A 21,126-nucleotide genomic window follows, 5' to 3' on the forward strand; every position below is an offset into this window, starting at 1 on the left:
TGCCAGTGCAGTTGTTGCCTAGGTGGGAGACAGATGCCAGATGCTTCTTACTCTGCCATCTTCCCCTGTCTCCACAGTTTTGCCTTTTCCAGAATGTCATATAGTTGGAATCGTACAGTATGTAGCCTTTTCAGATTGGCTTTATCTACTTAGTAATATGCATTGAAGTTTCCTTTGTATTTTTTCATGGCTTGGTAGCTACTTTCTTTTTAGTGCTTAATAATATTCCATTATTATTATCCGGAATAATTGTTTATCCATTCACCTACTGAAAAACATCTTGATTGTTCCCAGGTTTGGGCAATTATGAAAAAAGCTGCTATAGACATCTATTTGCAGGTGTTTGTATGGACATAAGCTTTCAACTCCTTTGGGTAAATACCAAGTGTTTAGTTTTGTGAGAAATTTGCAAACTGTCACCCAATATAATCTGCTTTTTAAAATACCTTTTTATACACTGAGTTTCTTAAATTGAAGTTTCTCAAACTGGATTCATATTTCAGAGTTTATGAGGATGTTGAGTTTGAGAAACACTAATGTAGATAGGCATATGCTATAGAGGCTTAGGGTGTGCTAGGAGCAAATGAGGAAAGGTTTTGTGGCAGATAGAAGTTCATTTCTCCCTCATATAGAAATCCAGATGTTGGCAGTCTAGGGATGTTATTGGGGGTTCTAAGAGGTGAATAAAGGTTATAGTGGAGGGCAACTGTCAATCTCTGACACAATGGATCTGAGAGCAATTTAGCGAACAAGTGTATATCTACTGGAAAATCTTGTGTTAGAGGCTAGGCACATTAGGAAATGACACAACAGTGTCAGATCTTCAGATACTCCCACACCAGAGAGATTTATCATAGCTATTAGGTTACAAGTCAGGCTGAGACATGAGTTCGACTGTGATAGAGATAAAGAACTATGGGGGAGAGGCACTAGCAGTTAGTACTGACTGGGGACCTGGGAAAAGACTTCACAAAAAGGAGACATTTAGGTTGGGCATTCAAATAGAATTCATTGGGCATAGTTGGGTGTTAAGTGCATAGAGAAGTAGAAAAAACAGGTGTGACAGATTAGGAAATTGACTCAGCTTGTGACTGGAGCTAAGGTGCTTGACTAAAGCCAAGTTGCAAAGGGCCTCTTTACTAAACATTTTCATTTTATTCTCTTGAAAATGGGTAGCAAATGTGTTTTAGGTGGTAAGCATGATTAAATGTGTGACAGAGAGATAACTCTAAATTGGAACAGTAGTCCCAATGGGAGATAATAAGGACATGTCCTGATATAGGGCAATAATAGCAGTGTGAATGCAAATTAGGAGGTACAGATTGATTAAATCCTTGAGGATATGAAAAGAAAACTTGGAGATAAAACATTAAGTGTTTTTACCTGCAATGTTTTGCTAGGGAGTACAAACTTCAAAGAGTTGAATTTTGAATGAAATACATATCAGGTATTTAAGGCGGAAAAACACAAGGTTACTTAGGCAGTCTGTTCATGATGGGAAAAACTATAATTTCCTTTCATTATTATCATATCTACAATGGCTATCATATATTAATATATATTATATACACTATAATATTTATTATAATTTATATATACTAATAATATATGATAATATATATCATATATATTATTTCAAAAGTCGGGGATTAAGTTGTCCTCATTGGGGATAAGCAATTTAAAGGAAATAGCAAATCTTCATTTATTTTGGGTTTTTTTGTTTTGTTTTAAATATTTCTTTATTTATTTGGCTGCACTGGGTCTTAGTTGCAGCACGCAGGATCTTCATTGCCACGTGCGGGATCTTTAGCTGTGGCGGACTCTTAGTTGCAGCATGGGAATCTAGTTCCGTGACCAGGGATCGAACCTGGGCCCCCTGCATTGGGAGCGCGGAGTCTTAACCATTGGACCACCAGGGAAGTCCCCTTCATTTATTTTGGAGGCTAGTGTTAGACCCATTATTTCTGCTCTCAAAATTTTATCTCAGTGGAATCTAGGGTACAAGATGTTTATTAGAGATCAATATCGAAAGGAAGGGGAGGAAGGAGAGTTGAGCAGAGGGACAGCTCTAGAGCAAGGACTGCCCCTGGGCCCCATTTGGTCACTGCATATGGACTGCCTCTGGAAGGGCATGACTTCAGGAGGTAGTTCTCTGTAGCTGAGACACACTCTGAAGAGTAAATCAAGTCCTCCTTGAAAGGGATCTGGGTAGTGCATCTCTGTTTCTACCTCAGATGGGTTGCAAGGTTTTTGGCCAAATGTGTGAAGCAGGGCCTCATCCATATAAGATTACTGGTAATTGAAGTAGCCAACTATTAGTTCTTTGCCACCAGCATCAGCATTATAAAGCCATTTCTCTGTCATTAAAAATATAAAACAATTTTCAGTGGTAAAAAGATAATGAATTATGGTCCTATCACATTGGTTATATGGGTATAAAAACCTGGGCTGGACAACAATGTCATAAATACATTTGCTTTTGGAATTAAGTGTTGGATATATTTTACATCTGAAGAAAAAGAAGAAAATAAATTGAAGTATAAGATAAGAAAAAAATTATCTCAGAATGCAAATTGTTTCTTTTTCCTGATTTTTCCTGACTGTGGTACATGACATGCTTAGTCATAATGTAGCAGAGCAAGGTGTCAGTTTATCTTTTTCAGGAGTGAGCCTATATCTTGAATATGACACCAAAAGTGTAACAACCAAAGAAAAAATAGATGAGTCACACTTTATAAAAATTTAAAACTTTTGTGTTTCAAAGGACACTATCAAGAAAGTTAAAAAAGCTGGGGAATTCCCTGGCAGTCCAGTGGTTAGGACTTCATGCTTCCACTGGAGGGAGCATGGGTTCCATCCCTGGTTGGGGAACTTACAAGATCCCTCATGCCGCGAGGTGTGGCCAAAATAATAATAATAATAATAAATTAATTAAAAAAACAAAGAAAGTAAAAAAGCAACCCACAGAATGGGAGACAATATTTGCAAATCATATATCTGACAAGGGTCTAGTATCCATTCTATACAAAAAACTCTTACAAATCAATAACAAAAAGACAAACAACCCAATTAGAAAATGGGCAAAAGATTGAATAGACATTTCTCTAAAGAAGTTATGCAACTAGCCAACAAGCACATGAAAGATATTCAACATCACTAGCCATCAGGGAAATGCAAATCAAAACCACAAGGAAGATACCATTTCACACCCACTAGGATGGCTAGAATCAAAAGGACAGATAACAAGTGACAGCAAAGATGTGGAAAAATTGGAACCCTCATACATTTCTGGTGGGAAAGGAAAATGGTATAGCTTCTTTGGAAAACAATTTAGAAGTTCCTCAAAAAGTTAGAGTTACCATTTGATCCAGCAATTCCACTCCTAGATATATACCCAAGATAAATGAAAACATATGTCACACAAAGACTTGTACAGGAATGAAATCAGCATTATCCATAATAGCTGAAAAGTCTATCAACTGATGAATTGAGAAACAAAATAATGGCATATCTATATAAGGCATATTTTTCAGCCTAAAAATGATTGAAGTACTGATACATGCTACAATATTTATCTTGAAAGCATCATGCTACTTAACAGAAACCAGATACAAAAGGTCAAACATATTATTCCATCTACATGAAATGTCCAGAATAAGCAAATCCTATTTGATGTTTGCTAGGGGCTGGTGGGGAGGAGAGAATTGAGAGTGACAGTTAATTTGGTTTGTTTTGGGGTGATGAAAGTGAAGGTGGTGATGGTTGTACAACTTTGTGAATACAGTAAAAATCACTGAATTGTATTCTGTAAAAGGGTGACTTACATGGCATGTACATTATACCTCAATTAAAATAAAGATTCCCCCCACCAAAAAAAGTGATTCTATAGAATTTGATAATTGATTGACATTTGAGATGAGAGAGAGAACATCAAAGAACAAGTTTCTATCTTGAGGGATCGTGTGAATAGGAATGCCAGTATTAAGACGAGGGTTAGGGATGGAGGTGAGGACCATCAGCAGAAGTAGACCTGGAAGTGAAGATTATGAGTTCGATTTAGAAAATAATTGGGAATTCTCTGGTGGTCCAGTGGTTAGGACTCAGCACTTTCACTGCTGGGCCCAGATTCAGTCCCTGGTTGGGGAATTAAAATCCCACACACACAAAAAAAGAAAATACTGACTTTTTAGTCTATAGGGCACACTTTGGGGGGCAGTTCAAAAAACTTAAGTCTGGACATGAAACGACAGATCAGAGTTAAGATATTTAGATTTAAAGTCAGCCAGATTTGGGAGACAGCTGACACCAAAGAGAAGGTATGATAGCATCCAGCAAAGAGTTTGGACCTTGGGGGATTTGTTTGAACCAAGAGGTAGGTTGAAAGAAAAAGAACCTGTGAATCTAAAAAAGAGCATTAGCAGGGTAGAACAAAAACCAGGATGGAGCTGGGTCTTGGACACCTGGGAAGTTTGTATTGTTCTGTAGGAAAGGGTTAAGAGGAGCCTTGAACCCAAAGTCACAGCTTACTAACCATTCTAATTTTCTACTAAGAATCAGGTTAAAATCAGCAATTTCTGCTTCACCTTTGTTTTTTTTTTTTCCTGTGTTGCTACTGCAAAGGAACCACAGAACATAAACTTTGACAGCTTATGTCACTTTGAGAAATATAGTTCTGTCAAGTACAAGGGTGGAAGAACATCTTGTATTGAAGTAGTAGGACATTTCATTCCCAAAAGGCAACTCAGAAATAAGAAGCATTTTAGAGCTCCAAATGGACTAAAGGGCTGGATTTTCAAAAGGCTGGCTTTATTCTCACTCTGTATTCTCAGTTGCCCTGCCTTATAGTAGCTTTCTGTTGCCAGAGCCTGAACATGGGAACTAGCAGAAGAGCACACTGTTTGACTAAGGCCCAAACTTTGGAAACTATCTTAATTCTTATCCAATCCTACTAGAGAAAAAAACCTCCCTAAACAAAAACCTCTTATTTTCATCCATGGGTCTCCCAGAAGACCCCAAATCCCAGAATTCTGCAATTAATAAGTATTGATCAAGGATATGCAAAAACTTTTGTACAAGTGTTACAATCTAATAGAAATCCTAACAAACTCTTTTTGAGGTGGCCAGGATAGGATACAGTTTTTGTTTGTTTTTCCTTTCTATTTTTAAAGTTGTTTCTCTAATGGTAGGCAAAAATACTGGGAAACCTAAGGATTTGGCATTGGTTTCTATGAAATAGGTCCTGATTAGTCTTTTTCTTTGAACAAATAAGGAAATCAAGGCAGAAAGAAGCTGGTTTGAAATGATGAAGCTGATTTAAAATGACAAATCATTGCAGACTGTTGATTAAAGCCCTGGAGATGCCTGATGTCAGGAGTCTATTTCCAGCCATCTCCCCCTGTAGCTGGAGATTGTTGAATTGGTGTCAAAGTTTATTATATATTCACTTCAGAAGTATGCAAAATATTTGCCTTCTTCTTAATTTCTCTTGAGCATTTCATAATTTATGAAGCCATTTCATATCCATTGTCTTGTTTTAACCTCACCTCAACTCTAAGAGATAGGAAATTTAGATTTTATCATCACTGTTTTACAAGTGGAGAGATTGAGAGAGGTTAAGCAGTTTGTCCAAGTTCACATGGTCTCCAAGTAGCGGCACCAGGACTAACTCTCAATCTTGTGACTTCTCTTCTAGTATCTTTCCATATGACATGTTGCCTTTAAAGTCTGGTCAGTGCTTCATTGTATGCCTTTTCTTTTGACACAGGCTCAAACAAAGGACTTTTTATTCCCTTCCCTAACTGGGAAATAAAGGATTCCCCAACAAGTACTTCTGTAACCCAGGGCAATGGTATACCAGATCAGAAATTAGACACTTTGCCACTGGGGACACAGGTAATGTACTCACTTTCCTGCTGATCTGTTGACTAATCAATGATTAATGCTAATAATCCAGTGGACTCTCAATTATTGTGAAGGTCTAAGAGGACTTTTTTAAATTAATTTTTATTGGTGTGTAGTTGATTTACAATATTGTGTTAGTTTCTGCTGTACAGCAAAGTGAATCAGTTTTACATATACATATATCCACTCTTTTTTAGATTCTTTTCCTGATAGGTCATTACAGAGTATTGAGTAGAGTTCCCTGTGCTATACAGCAGGTTCTTATTAGTTATCTGTTTTATGTATAGTAGTGTGTATATGTCAATCCCAATCTCCCAATTTATCCCTCTCCCCTTCCCCCTTGGTAACCATTAAGTTTGTTTTCTACATCTGTGACTCTAGTTCTGTTTTGTAAATAAGTTCATTTGTATCATTTTTTAAGACTCCACATATAAGCTATATATGATATTGTCTTTCTCTGTCTGACTTAAGAGGACTTTTTTGATGAAGGCATGTTAGACACTTTAAAAGGAAAGCACAAGACAGGATGCAAAGGGCCTTCTCTATTAATTGGCACCAATTGAATTGGTGTCAAAGTTTATTATATATTCACTTCAGAAGTATGCAAAATATTTGCCTTCTTCTTAATTTCTCTTGAAATTTCCCTCTCCCCCAGTACCTGATCAGATGTAGTATATTTATACATATAACTTTAGCACATTTTATGCCAGGCATTTTGGCACTCAAACAGGGATACAACTGTTACAGGTTTTGTCTGGTTTTCAGTTTTCTCCTCTCTAACCAATGTCTCCATTTCCTGTTACCTGGCTTCTTTACATTTTCTACCTCTGCCTTTTAATTACTGGATCTTAACATCTCAGGGGTGGCTCTCCCAACACTGCCTCTTCATTGAAACACAAAAAAAGAAAAGTTAAGCGGTAAAGATGGCATAGAAGTTGTGGGCAATGAAGAGATAGAGATCATGCAAGATGAGGGAAGAATTAAAAATAAGTTTTTAGAGAAAAAAATTAGTGGGAGTCCATTACTTATTTATATGAATGAATATGATGCAGGAAGCAGAATTGACTACTTCAACTTCTCCTTTTGTCTGCATTTTTATTGATAAATTATGAGCAATACGTTTGCTGAAAATAGCCAGAAGGAGAAAGAAGAGAAGGAAAGACTCTGATTAATCCACAGTTTGGATAATCAACACTGTACAAAGAAAAAGATAGTAAGATTTCAGGTTGAATTTATAATACCTTCATTTTATAAAAAGACAGATTAACATTTAGTTGGTTTCTTTGTTTTTGGAGATTCTACTTGGGTAATTTAGAAACTATTTCAATTACCATTTTTTAAAAAATTTGGTATTCTTTTAAAGGAAATAGAGACAAAATATACTATAATCTACAGTTAACATTAAATAGCACTTTTTAGATTAAAAACTTTGATATTACTTCTTGAAGTGCGAGAGAAGAAGAAATTGAATAGCCTACTATATGTCCTCTTAGTTTAAGAAATAGGAAGTAAGATTTCTTTCTCTGCATAACTACCAAAAAGATGCTGAATACTTGAAGATGATTTTGTAAAAAGCAAACTCTAGAAAGCTTTCTACTTTGTATCAATCCTTGCTTAATTATGCCTTAGATTAATTTTCAGCCTATTAAAAAGTCTCAGTAGCTCCTATGGTTGATACTCAGCTTTACTAGAGGTAAAATAAGTATGGGAGTTCTTCAAGCAGAAATAAGTTGGAAAAGGTGGTACCATCTAACTTCTATGCTGAGTTATCTAAAGCAGAGAAAATACAATATTTCACTGTTTGGTATGTCCTTTACCATCTAAGGATATTTTGTCTTTTCAAGGCATCTCCTTATCTGCTCCAGAGCAACTCTAGAATCTCTTTGTATTGTGACTGTTTTAAAATAAGCTTAAATCTGGACCTTTGCTTGAAGATCTTTTCCCCTAGTTTGCAAGGATGGACTTGCTTACTAATAGGAAAGTATTCTGAACCTCCCTGTTCTAGTTAAACTCATGTCTGAATGCCCATTGACTCCCTTCTCCTAAACTTTCAAACTTTTTTTTAGATGCAGGAAGTGGCAAGAAAGGAGATACCAAATGAGAATCACAAGGAAGATGGTAAATATTTTGCTTACAGTATTTTTCTCCACACTAGTCAGAGAAATCTAGGTGTGATGGGATTTGGGAGAAGATGGAGATGTCTCAGTCCTGGGAGACTACGTGATGAATTCTTTTCTGCTTTCATAAGGGGCTGCCCTGGATGCTTAGTGACCTGTGAGGTCTTTCAGGTTGAAGAGTAGATATTCTGACTTCTTTTGTTCTTGACTTTTTGTATTGGCTGATTATTCCTTGTTTCTTTTACCTTTCTTGCCTTCTTTTGGATTTATTATGTTTTTTGTTCTTGTTTTTCTTTTTTTTGCGGTAAGCGGGCCTCTCACTGTTGTGGCCTCTCCCGTTGCGGAGCACAGGCTCCGGACGCGCAGGATCAGCGGCCATGGCTCACGGGCCCAGCCGCTCCGCGGCATGTGGGATCTTCCCGGACCGGGTCACGAACCCGCGTCCCCTGCATCGGCAGGCAGACTCTCAACCACTGCGCCACCAGGGAAGCCCTATTATGTTTTTATTCATCCATTTTTTTCTTTCTGCTAGTTTACAAGTTACACACTGTTTCTATGCTTTTGGTATTATTCCCAAAACTATAATATGTGTCCTTAACTTATTCAACTTTAAAATTAATCAATACCTTAACTCTTCTCTTGTATAATTCAAAGACCTTAAAGTAATTTACTCCTTTTAATCCCTCCTGATTTATGTATTATTATTATAGATTTTAATTCTCTATATTTTTAAAATTCACAAGATACTATTTTTATAAAGTCATTGTTCATTTAAATTTATCCATGTATTTACCACTTTGCTCTTTTTTTTTTATTTTAATTTTTTGGCCGCACCACGCGGCATGTGGGATCTTAGTTCCCTGACCAAGGATCAAACCCACACCCCCTGTATTGGAAGCATGGATTCTAAACCACTGGACTGCCAGGGCAGTCCCTTTACGTCTCTTTTTTTTTAATCCCAGACTTCACTTCTGAGATAGTTTTCCTCTAGCTTATAGTACATCTTTTAGAATTTTCTTTAGTGTGGATCTATTCGTGATGAATTCTTTCAGTTTTTGTCTGAAAATGCCCCAATTTCACTATCATTCTTAAAGGGTATTTTGGCTGGGTATAAGTTTCTTTCTTTCTTTTTTTTTTTTTTAATTACTTTTGACTGTGTTGGGTCTTTGTTTCTGTGCGAGGGCTTTCTCTAGTTGCGGCGAGCGGGGGCCTCTCACTATTGCGGCCTCTCTTGTTGCGGAGCACAGGCTCCAGACGCGCAGGCCCAGTAGTTGTGGCTCATGGGCCTAATTGCTCCGTGGCATGTAGGATCTTCCCAGACCAGGGCTCGAACCTGTGTCCCCTGCATTGGCAGGCAGATTCTCAACCACTGTGCCACCAGGGAAGCCCTGGGTATAAGTTTCTATGTTGGCAGTTATTTCTTTCAAAATATTGAAGGTATTCCACTGTATTCTATCTTTTGTAGTTGCTTTTGAGAAGTCAGCTAGAACAGGGGTCCCCCCCACCCCCATCCCTGGGCCTGCACAGCAGGAGGTGAGCAACGGGCGAGCGAGCGAAACTTCATCTACCGCTCCCCATCGCTCCCCATTGCTTGCATTACCAGCTGAACCATCGCTCGCATCACTGGCTGAACCATCACTTGCATCACCACCTGAAACACCCCCACGCCCCCGACCAGGTCCGTGGAAAAATTGTCTCCCACGAAAACCGGTCCCTGGTGCCAAAAAGGTTGGGGACCACTGAGCCAGAAATTTGTCACTCCTGCAAGGATAATCTGTCTTATTTTTCCTCTGGCTGCTTTTAAGATTTTCCAATTGTCTTTGATTTTCTGCATTTCACTATGGTGTGTGGACTTCTTTTTGTTTATCCTGTTTGGTATTTATTACACTTGAATTTGTGAATTCTGTCTCATTATTTCTGTAAAGTGCTTCAAAAATTATTTATGTCCCATTTTTTCTATCTTGTCCTTCTGGGACTCTTGATTAAGTAAATGTATGTCCTCTTTCACTTTGTCCTCTTTGTCTCTTATTCTTTTATATTTTTTATCTTTCTTTGGTTTGATCTGCATTCTGGATAACTCCTTCTGACCCATATTTAAATTCACTAACATTCTTTTCAGCTGTGTCTAATCTGTTGTTAAGCTTGTCTTCTGAATTCTTAATCTCAGTAGTTTATTTTAAGTTTTATAAATTCGATTTGGTTCTTTTTCAAATCTGCTGGGTCATTTTTTTGGCGGCACAGGCTTCAGACGCACAGGCCCAGCGGCCACGGCCCACGGGCCCAGCCGCTCCGCGGCATGCGGGATCCTCCCGGACCGGGGCACGAACCCGCATCCCCTGCATTGGCAGGCAGACCCCCAACCACTGCGCTAGCAGGGAAGCCCACCCAGCTGTTTTATATATCTTTAAACATAGTAAAAATAGCCATCTTATAGGCTGCATCTGTTAATTCCAATTTTGGTGCATGTTGTCTGGTTTTTCTACTCATTCTCACTTGTGTGGTCTTATTTCCTTTTTTGTTTTGGCTACTTGCTGGCTATTGTATTTTAAAAACTATTTGTAGGAATGATTTAAAGTCTTACATGAAGATATCTTTTCCAGATCAGATTTTCATTTGCTTCTACCAGTTGCCTGGGGGACTATCAGCCTGGAATCACCTTAATCCAAGCTTAAGGCTTGAGGTTCCCTGGACCACCCAGATGATACAAACCTGGATTACCAGTGTACAAGGCTGGTTTATTTCCAGTTTACCTTTACTTTGAAGATTGTATCCTGATTAGGATTCCATATTAATGTGGGGAGTGGGTGAGGGGGTGGTTTCTCCTACTCCTTACCTTGGATGGATCCTGAACTTGGACTTCTGTACCTTTCACTCTAAAGTGCCTTAGGGTAAAAGTCACTTTAAGTGCTAGACTCACCTATATGAGTTCTTGCTGTTTTCTAGATTTTGCCCTAGAGATTCTTCACTAGCTTATTAGCTCTTTGATGCTTTTAAGAACGTATATCATCCCACTTTTTAAATATCTTCAACAGGAGGGATAGTCTGAATTATCTAATCTCATTACTTGTTCTTAGATTCTTCTTTCTTACATAAAGATATTGTTCTATAACCTTTCCCCTACGGTATAGACTGGCCCTTGGTAAAAATGTTGATATTCTTAAAGGTCCTGTAGAGATAGAAGGTACTTGGTTCCACTTTTTTAAAGTTAATGTGACTAACTCAGGAAGGCCTTCAAGCGTATGAATCTCTGAAAGCCCCAAGGAGCACAAAGACTTCTCTTTTTGTCTGATACTCTACTTGCCCTACTCTGAGGCTTTTTGGAGATGACAGGTACACCTGTCTGAGAGAAATACTTTATAGCTGGATTAGGGATTTTCATAGGTTTTGCATTTCCTGCCATTTAATTGGCTTAGGATAGTGGTTCCCAATGTGTGAACCTAGATCCTCTGGGTAGAGGTTGGGGGTAGGAGTGAGTTTAGCTTTATTGCGAGGCGTCTATGAAATCATAGACCTACCAACTATTGTCTGAATACCTAAGATCACAACTTTTGTCATGTGGGAGTGCACCAAAATAGTAGAAATCGTATATAGAAAACTCTGACACTACAGTTTTAGAAGGAAATTCCTACAGGATTAGGTTGACATGAAATTTGTCTCCAGAATGTTACAGATTCTTTACTGTCTACACAATGTCCAACATGTTTTGTTTTTCCATGTAGGAATCCTTTTATCACTTTATGCTACCATTTATAAAAATTATAAACCATCTCTTCCTGAGAACTTTTTTTTGGTAGACAGAGGTATATCCAGTGAACAAGGATACCCTAAGAAGAATTCTCATTGTCTTTTGTTTTTTTTTTCCCCCTTGGTGATGGTTAGAATTCAGACGCTACTTGCCTCATCAATCCACAGTTCGAACCCCAGAGAAGATGGCTAGAGAAGGGTACCGAATATCGTTTTTGGACAACAAGTCTTCAGGTTCTTCTCCAGAAAAGGATTTGATACCAAAACCTGATACGTATCAGCTTACCCATGATGCCTCATTGGGTAAACGCCTGGATGTGGGTGATTCTAGACAGATTCATCCCTATCAGTTACCTTCAGACGCTGGTCTAGAAAATTATGATAGTCATTATTCTCAAAATCCACCCCTGCATGGAAGTCTTGGTAAAAGGCCTCAGAGAAGCAGGAACTACCAAGAATATAGCACAAAACCTTCAAATAACATGAAGGCCACCACATCCCATTCCTGCAGAGACTTACTGACTTCTCTGTCAAACCCTGACTCCAGCACTGGAAGGCTTTTGAAGCTTAGTTCAGGTAATAGCTTCCTGTTAGTTTATAGACCTCTTTCATAGGCATGAAGATTGAAGTATAACTGTTAATTTTGGAATTAATATTTCTTAGATTGGGGAATTCCCTGGCAGTCCAGTGGTTAGGACTCTGTACTTTCACTGCCTAGGGCGTGGGTTCAATCCCTGGTTGGGGAACTAAGATCCTGCAAGCTGAAAATAAATAAATAAATAAATAAATAAATAAATAAAGTCACCAGTGGTCCATAGAGCCTTGAGAAATCTGCAGGGTATGTGTTTAACCTGATAGATATATTTGAGAAAATTTATAGACAATTTATAGAAATGCAGATTCATAACTATATGTTATTTTAGTTAAATATTGATAGCATCCTGGGACATATCTTTAGTTACATCTAGTCTTCTCTGGCCACAAGCACTTCTATTCTGAGTTACTTTTTCAGAAAAAGCTAGTTTAAGGGTAAGAGACCACTCCTTAGTTATTTATTTATTCAACAAAATGTATTGAATACCCACTATGTGCCAGATACTATTCTATCTCTGCAGATAAAGTAGCAAACAAAAATAAACATAAAATATGTGTCAGGTTATGATAAGTGTTGTGAAGGAAAGTAACATAAGGATATTAGAGAGTAATATGGAGGAGGTGATGTTTTAGATAGAATGGTCAGGGTAAGCTTCTCAGGTGAGATATCATAAAAGTAGAGACTTGAATGAAGTGAGAGTGTGAGCCATGTGGATAACTGGGGGGAGGAATTTTAGACAGTGGAAATAGTAAGTGCAAAGTTCCTGAGGCTGGAACATGCTTGGCACGTTCAAGAAACAATGAGGAGGCCAGGGCTGCTGCTGCAGAGTGAGCCAGGTAAAGAGTATAGATGAAGTCAGATAGCCAGACATTTATTCTGGGTGAGATCAGAAGCTGTTGGAGAGTTTGTAGCAGAGGAGTGACATGATCTAACTTAAGAATTACTCTGGCTGCTGAGTTGAGAATAGACAATGGAGAGCAAGGATAGAAGTTTTTAAAATTAACAGATTAGAATCTGGTTAAGAGATGATGGTAGCTTGAACTAGAGAGATAGCAGTGTAGGTGGTGAGAAATAGATTCTGAATATGTTCTGAAGATAACACTCCATGATTTGTTGGTGGATTGAGGATGAAGTGTGAGAGAAAGAAGGTCAAGGATAACTCCTAGGTTTCAAGTCTGAATAACTGGAAGAATGGAGTTACCATTTTACTCAGATGGAAAAGAGTGTGAGGAACAGGTTTTAGGATGGATACCAAGAGTTGGTCTTTGTCAGCTTAAGTTTGAGGTGCCTATTAAAACTTCTCAGAGATGCCAATTTGATAAGTAGACATATTAGTCTGGAATTCAGGGAAGAAGGTGGGGCTGGGAATTAAGTGTGTGGATGGCATTAAAACAGACTAGATGAGATCTCCCCAAGGGAGTGAATATAGATAGAAAAGATATCTGAGGACTAATCTGAGTCCTCCAGCAATTAGAAATCTCGTAGATAAAGAGAAACCATCATGGAGAGCAAGAAAGAGGCAGCTACTAAGGTAGGAGAAAAAAAAAAAGCCAAGAAGGAGTGGTATTCTGGAAGCCAAGTGAAGAATATGTTTCAAGAAGGAGGGAGTTATAAATACATTGTCAGATGTCCTTAATAGATGTCTTTAACACTTCTGGGACTGAGAAATGATCATGGTATTTGGCAACGCATTAGTGAGCAGCTTCAGGAGATGCATTGTTAATAAAAGCCTTGTTGAGGTGAGTTCGAGAAAGAATCAAAGGAGAAGCGTAGAGTTACCGAGTATATATGACCCCTTCAAGGAGTTTTGCAGTGAAGGGGAGCAAAGACACGGAAATGTAGCTGGAAGGGGGATGGAATCAAGGAGATCATGGTGGAAATGATCCAGTAGAGGGAAAATTGATGATGCAGGAGAGAAAAGGGACAATTACAAGAAAAAAAATTGGGGAGTGGTCAAGAGGAGATGGAATCCAGTCCACCAGTGGAGAGGTTGGCCTTGGATAGAAGCACAGATAGTTCATCTATTACAAGAAGGAAGGGAGGGAATTTATAGACACAAATACAGATGGAATTGGTAGATTTAGTGGTTAGATCACATAGATGTTTTCTTTGATTGCCTCTCTTTTGCTCAGAGAAGTAAAGAGATCAGCAACTGAGAGTGAGGAGGGGGGAGAAGGTGTTGGAAGTTTGAGGAGAAGAGAGGTGTGAAATAGTGATCTCAAAGAATACAAGAGTAGGACTTCCCTGGTGGTCCAGTGGCTAAGACTCCTTGCTCCTAATGCACGGGGCCCAGGTTTGATCCCTGGTCAGGGAACTAGATCCCACATGCCGCAACTAAAGATCCTGCATGCTGCAACTAAGACCCAGCGCAGCCAAATAAATAAACATTTTTAAAAAATGAGAAAAGAATTTGAAAAAGAGTAGATACATGTATATGTAAAACTGAATCACTTTGCTGTACACCTGAAACCAATATAACATTGTTAATCAACTATACTCCAATATAAATTAAAATTAAAAAAAAGAATAGAAGAGTAAATTGATTAGAGTAATGTATTAGGATAGCCGGGCCCAGTTAAGATAGTGGTTATGAATTTAAAGTGAAGATGTTGGAAAGAGATATATGTTGTTCTCCAGTCACTTCCCACTGCTCTGCTGTAGGCTTGGAGTATGTGCACAGTTGGATTTAACCAGAGTTGGGGTTTTGTCAGGTGGAGGGAGAGAGAAAAGGTCCAGAAAGTTGAGGGTATATACTAGGGAGAGATCATTATGACCCTTGGACTCCAGACAGGGTAAGGATGGAAGTAAGACATGAGAGAGTTGAAGAGCAAGTTCATCTCCTGGCCTGTTTCCTTCACAGATCTGTATGCCACAACCCATTTCAACAGCGACCCTGCTCTGCTGGTGAATGTAGAGCAAAACTTATCCACCAGCCTCGGCGATTTAACACCAGCACATGGTTCTTTCCCAAACAACACCATCCTGGGAGACTCTCTGCGGACACTGCTGTTGCCTACTGGGACTTCAGAAAACAGAGAGAGTTTGACCAAGGGGTCATTAAGCCCATCGAGAAGAGGATTCAAACGGAAAGAAAATATCCTTGATACCCTGAATCCAAAACATGGTTTCAGAGATGCTACAGGCAGCGAGGCAAGTGTTGGCTTGTTTGTGCTTGTGCAAAATCACATCAGGTCCAAGAGCAGATTGGGGTTCTGTATTGGTGGTGGTGCTTCAGATGAAAAGAGGTAGAAATTCAAAGGGATTTTCAGAGGCCAGTGGGTAATACTGCCAGGCCAAAGCCTGTGATTCTTTTGCCCTTGGGAAGGTCATTCCCCTTCTGCAGCATTTCCTCATTTATGTCACAGGGAGCAGGGTCCCTAATCTACTTCCAGAGCATAAGCATGGTGGAGAAGTACATTGATAATAAGAAGTGGTGAACAGAGTTTACCACAGGAAGGAATGCAGAAGTTGCCAGGGCCTCAGGGTTGGCTGAAGAGTGATCTCTGTAGCATTGATGTTTATAATCCTATCATGTTTACACATTTGCTTTGGCTACAAATCACTAACTTGCTTGGGATCTTTCTTCTAAAAGCATTGCTTTCCTGTCCAGGAATTTAAATTATTCCAATTTTTTCCAAGATGAATTAGATTAAGAAGATGAATTAGATTTTCCAAGGGATTTTTAGCTGAGAATGAACAACAAATCAAGAGCCATTCCCACATATACAATATAATCATTTCATAAAATTGTAGTGTGATAGTTAGTGTTGTTCTTACTTAGTAACTAAGTTTTGTTGCTGCCGTTGCATACATCCCTCCATGGAGAATGCCTTCTTCTCTCCTCTCATCTGTTTGAAGATTAATTTTTCTCCAGGCCCTACTTCCATCATGAAGCTTTCTTCTCATTAGTTAAAAGAACTATAGCTCTTGGGGCATGCTCTTCCCTTGAACCCATAATCTTTGTCATACGAATCATTTAATCATTTACTGCCTTGTGAGAAAGCAGGGGATTTGGTCAAAAACAACTATTTCTAGTCACTTATTTTTCAGTTGATGGAAATCTTTTTGCACATTGACATGGGTTTATAAGGGGGTTTTGTTGTTTCGTTGGTTGGTTTTTTTACCCTTTAAATACTTTCTATTCAGTTTTCAAAACTTTGGAGGTGGTTGTAATTTTTGTGCACCAAAGGGGGCAGTCTTGTAATACTTTTTTGACTTTTTGGTCCTTTTTTGTTTTCCATTTTCAGCCACTGATGCCTATTTTTCCAGACAAAGAGCACTGGTGTTAATGTATTTAGGGCGAAGGTACAGAAACACTTAGGATATTTGGGTGCCATATTAATAAGACGTGTTCTAGGAGATTTTTCCACCTCTATTTCATGTGATAGGATTGTTAAAATAGCAATTAAAATCTCAATGCACTTTTCTGGACTATCTTAAAAATTCCCATTTATTTCTTCCTGTTAGATACTATATTTCTTTATATGAAGAGTTGTAAAAGAGCTGTTTGAATATAAATATAAAAGAAATACACTGTTCAGTTTCTAGAAAGGTATAAATCAGAATAGTATTTAAAAAGTTATAACTTGAGAATATGGGGAGGGGGAAGGGTGAGCTGTGACAAAGCGAGAGAGAGGCATGGACATATATACACTACCAAACGTAAGGTAGATAGCTAGTGGGAAGCAGCCGCATAGCACAGGAATATCAGATTGGTGCTTTGTGACCACCTGGAGGGGTGGGATAGGGAGGGTGGGAGGGAGGGAGACGCAAGAGGGAAGAGATATGGGAACATATGTATATGTATAACTGATTCACTTTGTTATAAAGCAGAAACTAACACACCATTGTAAAGCAATTATACCCCAATAAAGATGTTTAAAAAATAAATAAAAGTTATAAAAAATAATCCCATATAAAAAAACACACAAAATTAAACCAAACATGAATTTGTGAAAATTTATTTTTGACCAACTGACTTTAGAATCATAGACAAATTATAAAAATTAATATTTAGGGCTTCCCTGGTGGCGCAGTGGTTGAGAGTCCGCCTGCCGATGCAGGGGACGCGGGTTCGTGCCCCGGTCTGGGAAGATCCCACATGCTGCGGAGCGGCTGGGCCCGTGAGCCATGGCCGCTGAGCCTGTGCGTCCGGAGCAACACGAGAGGCCACAACAGTGAGAGGCCCGCGTACCGTGAAAAAAAAAAAAAAAAAAAAAAAAAAAAAAATTTTAAAAAGCCATGAGGCATGGCTTTTCAGCTTTTAATTTGCTGAAAATTAAAAGTAACAAAATTATGCCAAAGTCCATAAAAAAAATTATCCCCCACTCTCACTGCATTGTGATAAATGAAAGAAAATACGTAAAGGCATGTATGTGTTTCTAAGTTGTTCCATCATGCGTACACAGAATTACCAATACATGAAAAAGCGATGACAGTAAATATCCATTTTTGACAAGATCCTCTCAAGTGGGCTTGTAGTGTAACCAGTTTTTCTATGACTTTTCTTCCTAATCAGGTTGTTAACTTCTTAAGGACCTCACCTTTTACTTCTTCATATGTTCACAGTCCTTATGTAGAACTCTCCATGCACATGATCAGTGTCCAGTACAGATCTGTTGAATAAATGTTTATCCCATTTGTAATGCTTTTCCTTATTAATTATAGACCACCTGTGTGACTCAAGTCATAGGTGTCAGTGTCTGGTGTTCTGCTTCACGGTTGTCATATATGACAGCATTATCTAATTAATCATCTATAGTTTTAATATCAAAAGAGCCAAAGATTGAGAAATAATTTGGCTGTTTTTAATATATAACAGCTTTCTTGAAGTCCCTTGAGACCCTACAGAAAAGATTTGTTGATTGATCTGTCCAGTAAAATTCCCAATTGTTTTTTATTCATTCAGACATGACTAAATAAATAGACATATACATCATATCTGAATGAATAAACAATTGGGAGTTTTACTGGAGAGCTCTACCTATACATCTATATACATAAGATTCTTACTGAATAAAAAGTATCTTTAGTACTGGGTCCAACAATAACATTTAACATAACATTTAAAATGTTATGGGATATTTATGTTTATTTTATATTAATATACTAAATATAAGCTTATGAGTTATGGCTTTTATTAAATTACTCCCCATTTTATGATATATAATACCTTAAAAAATGTTCTGCAGTTTAATCTTTCCATATTACATAACATAATACATTGAGCCATAGACATAGGTGTTAAAACATTTTTTGTTTTCTTCTAAAAATCTCTACAGAAAATTATCATAGAAGATACTGTTACCTTTGAAATTATCCTTGTATATATTATTGTATTTGCCTTAGACATTAATATTCTATTCAAATCCAAACTGAAAGATGAAACCAACTTTCTTTTTTCTTTTTTTTTTTTTTTAAATTTATTTATTTATTTTATTTATCTTTGGCTTTGTTGGGTCTTCATTGCTGTGCGCAGGCTTTCTCTAGTTGCGGTGAGTGGGCTTCTCATTGTGGTGGCTTCTCAATGCGGAGCACGGGCTCTAGGCACACGGGCTTTGGTAGGTGTGCCACGCAGGCTCAGTAGTTGAGGCTCGCAGGCTCTAGAGCGCAGGCTCAGTAGCTGTGGTGCCCAGGCTTATTTGTTCCACGGCATGTGGGATCTTCCCGGACCAGGGCTCGAACCCATGTCTGCTGCATTGGCAGGCGTGTTCTTAACCACCGCGCCACCAGGGAAGCCCCAACTTTCTTTTTTTAATGTTAACACTTTTTTTTTTTTGTGGTACGTGGGCCTTTCACTGTTGTGGCCTCTCCCATTGCGGAGCACAGGCTCCAGACGCGCAGGCTCAGCGGCCATGGCTCACGGGCCCAGCCACTCCGCGGCATGTGGGATCTTCCCGGACCAGGGCACGAACCCGTGTCCCCTGCATTGGCAGGTGGACTCTCAACCACTGTGCCACCAGGGAAGCCCAATGTTAACACTTTAAATGTCTGGATTTTTACTTACCTTATTGCATTAGAATGACAAATGGTTGTTTTTTTTGTTTTTTTTCTTGAGCCTCTCTCTAGTGACCTGGGCAGTTTGCATGGTTTGCCAGGAAACCACAGTCCCCCAATCTCTGCCAGAGCATCCCATGTGGCCACTGTCCTCAGACAGCTCCTGGAGCTTGTGGATAAGCACTGGAACGGTTCCGGCTCCCTCCTCCTCAACAAGAAGTTTCTGGGTAAGTGAGTGCATTCTCAGTTCCTGGAGAAGGGCTCAGACCTTGCTTCTGCTTCGTGTTTCTGCTCTATGTTCTGATAAAAGCCACTCAGTCCCCTTAACTTGCAGGGAAAATTGTTCTCATGATCACTTACCAAAATTTCTCAGCCACACAGTGATTGACAAACCTGCATTTTTCTTATAATCTTCTTCTAACCTGTTGTTTGTTTGCTTGTTTGTTTTTGGCTGCACAGAACAGCTTGCAGGATCTTAATTCCCCGACCAGGGATCGAACCCCGGGCCCACTGCAGTGAAAGCACCGAGTCCTAACCACTGAACCTCTAGAGAATTCCCTTCCCTGTTTGTTTTTATCAGCACTCTTCCCTCATGTACCAATTGTCTTGTCCCTCCTGTAAGTTTTTTTTGACAGTCTTTGAGTGATGAGATATAAAATAGAGTGTGGTCATGTTAATGATTACAAAAGGATTTTATGATCCTTGGGAAAGTGCCAACAATAAATACAACAGAAATTGGGTTTGATCATTAGAGTTCTGAGATGCCTGTTGAAATATTCGATTCGAAAAATATGATTCAAAAAACTCCAGTGACTAAACGATGTGGACTCTTTTTTAGGGCTTCTTTTTTAGGAACTTGGGAGAAAACAGTTTTGCAAATATTGTCCCCATGTGTTTATTTGTTGTTTAATGTAAGAAGAATTCAAGGAGCTGTTGGTGGTGGTAAAAGTTTAGGTAAAAAACTAGAAACTTTAAAGTTGTTTGGGCTTAACTTTTCTTTTTTTTAATTTCTTTTATTTATTTATTTTTGGCTGCACTGGGTCTTCATTGCTGTGCGCGGGCTTTCTCTAGTTGTGGTGAGTGGGGGCTACTCTTTGTTACAGTGTGAGGGCTTCTAATTGTGGTGGCTTCTCTTGTTGCGGAGCACGGGCTCTAGGCGCGTGGGCTTCAGTAGCTGTGGCTCACGGACTTAGTTGCTCCGAGGCATGTGGGATCTTCCGGGACCAGGTCTCAAACCCGTGTCCCCCTGCATTGGCAGGCAGATTCTTAACCACTGCGCCACCAGGGAAGCCCTCTTTTTTTCATTTCTAAAGGGACATACAGGAAAAGAAGTCTTAGCCCAGTTACTTTCCTTCCCACATTGATCCTTTGCTCTTGTTTTGTAGGAAATTATCCCCAGGAGCCACTCATCAGTGATTAGATAATAGCACAGAGCATGCACTCACGTGGGTCTGCTGTTGTTTCTCCATAGATGTGGGATATAATTTTTTAAGTTAATTTTATTTATTTATTTTTGGCTGCATTGCGTCTTCCTTGCTGCGTGCGTGCTTTCTCTAGTTGCAGTGAGCGGGGGCTACTCTTCGTTGCAGTGCATGGGCTTCTCATTGCGGTGGCTTCTCGTTGCGGAGCACAGGCTCTAGGCACGCGGGCTTCCGTAGTTGTGGCACGTGGGCTCAGTTGTTGTAGCTCGCGGGCTCTAGAGCGCAGTCTCAGTAGTTGTGGCGCACGGGCTTCATTGCTCCGTGGCATGTGGGAACTTCCCAGACCAGGGCT

General features: G+C 39.1%; 1 protein-coding gene across 9 annotated transcripts in view; it reads left to right on the plus strand.

Moving 5' to 3' along the window:
• The window catches only part of LRRC36 (leucine rich repeat containing 36), a 58,600-nt gene that overhangs the window by 19,465 nt on the left and 18,009 nt on the right, over nucleotides 1-21,126 (plus strand). For 5 of the 9 annotated variants that reach the window (XM_032612221.1, XM_032612222.1, XM_032612223.1 and 2 more), the window contains exons 3-7: nucleotides 5,765-5,892; nucleotides 7,968-8,019; nucleotides 11,898-12,338; nucleotides 15,218-15,507; nucleotides 19,415-19,580. In XM_032612221.1, the coding sequence (XP_032468112.1) occupies nucleotides 5,765-5,892; nucleotides 7,968-8,019; nucleotides 11,898-12,338; nucleotides 15,218-15,507; nucleotides 19,415-19,580 (1,077 nt within the window). Of the gene's footprint in view, nucleotides 1-5,764; nucleotides 5,893-7,967; nucleotides 8,020-9,483; nucleotides 9,697-11,897; nucleotides 12,339-15,217; nucleotides 15,508-19,414; nucleotides 19,581-21,126 lie in introns of those variants that run through there. The other 4 variants (XM_032612226.1, XM_032612225.1, XM_032612227.1 and 1 more) reach the window with 2 other exon arrangements.

The sequence above is a fragment of the Phocoena sinus genome, chromosome 19, assembly GCF_008692025.1.
Source record: "Phocoena sinus isolate mPhoSin1 chromosome 19, mPhoSin1.pri, whole genome shotgun sequence".
Taxonomy (NCBI): Eukaryota; Metazoa; Chordata; class Mammalia; order Artiodactyla; family Phocoenidae; genus Phocoena; species Phocoena sinus.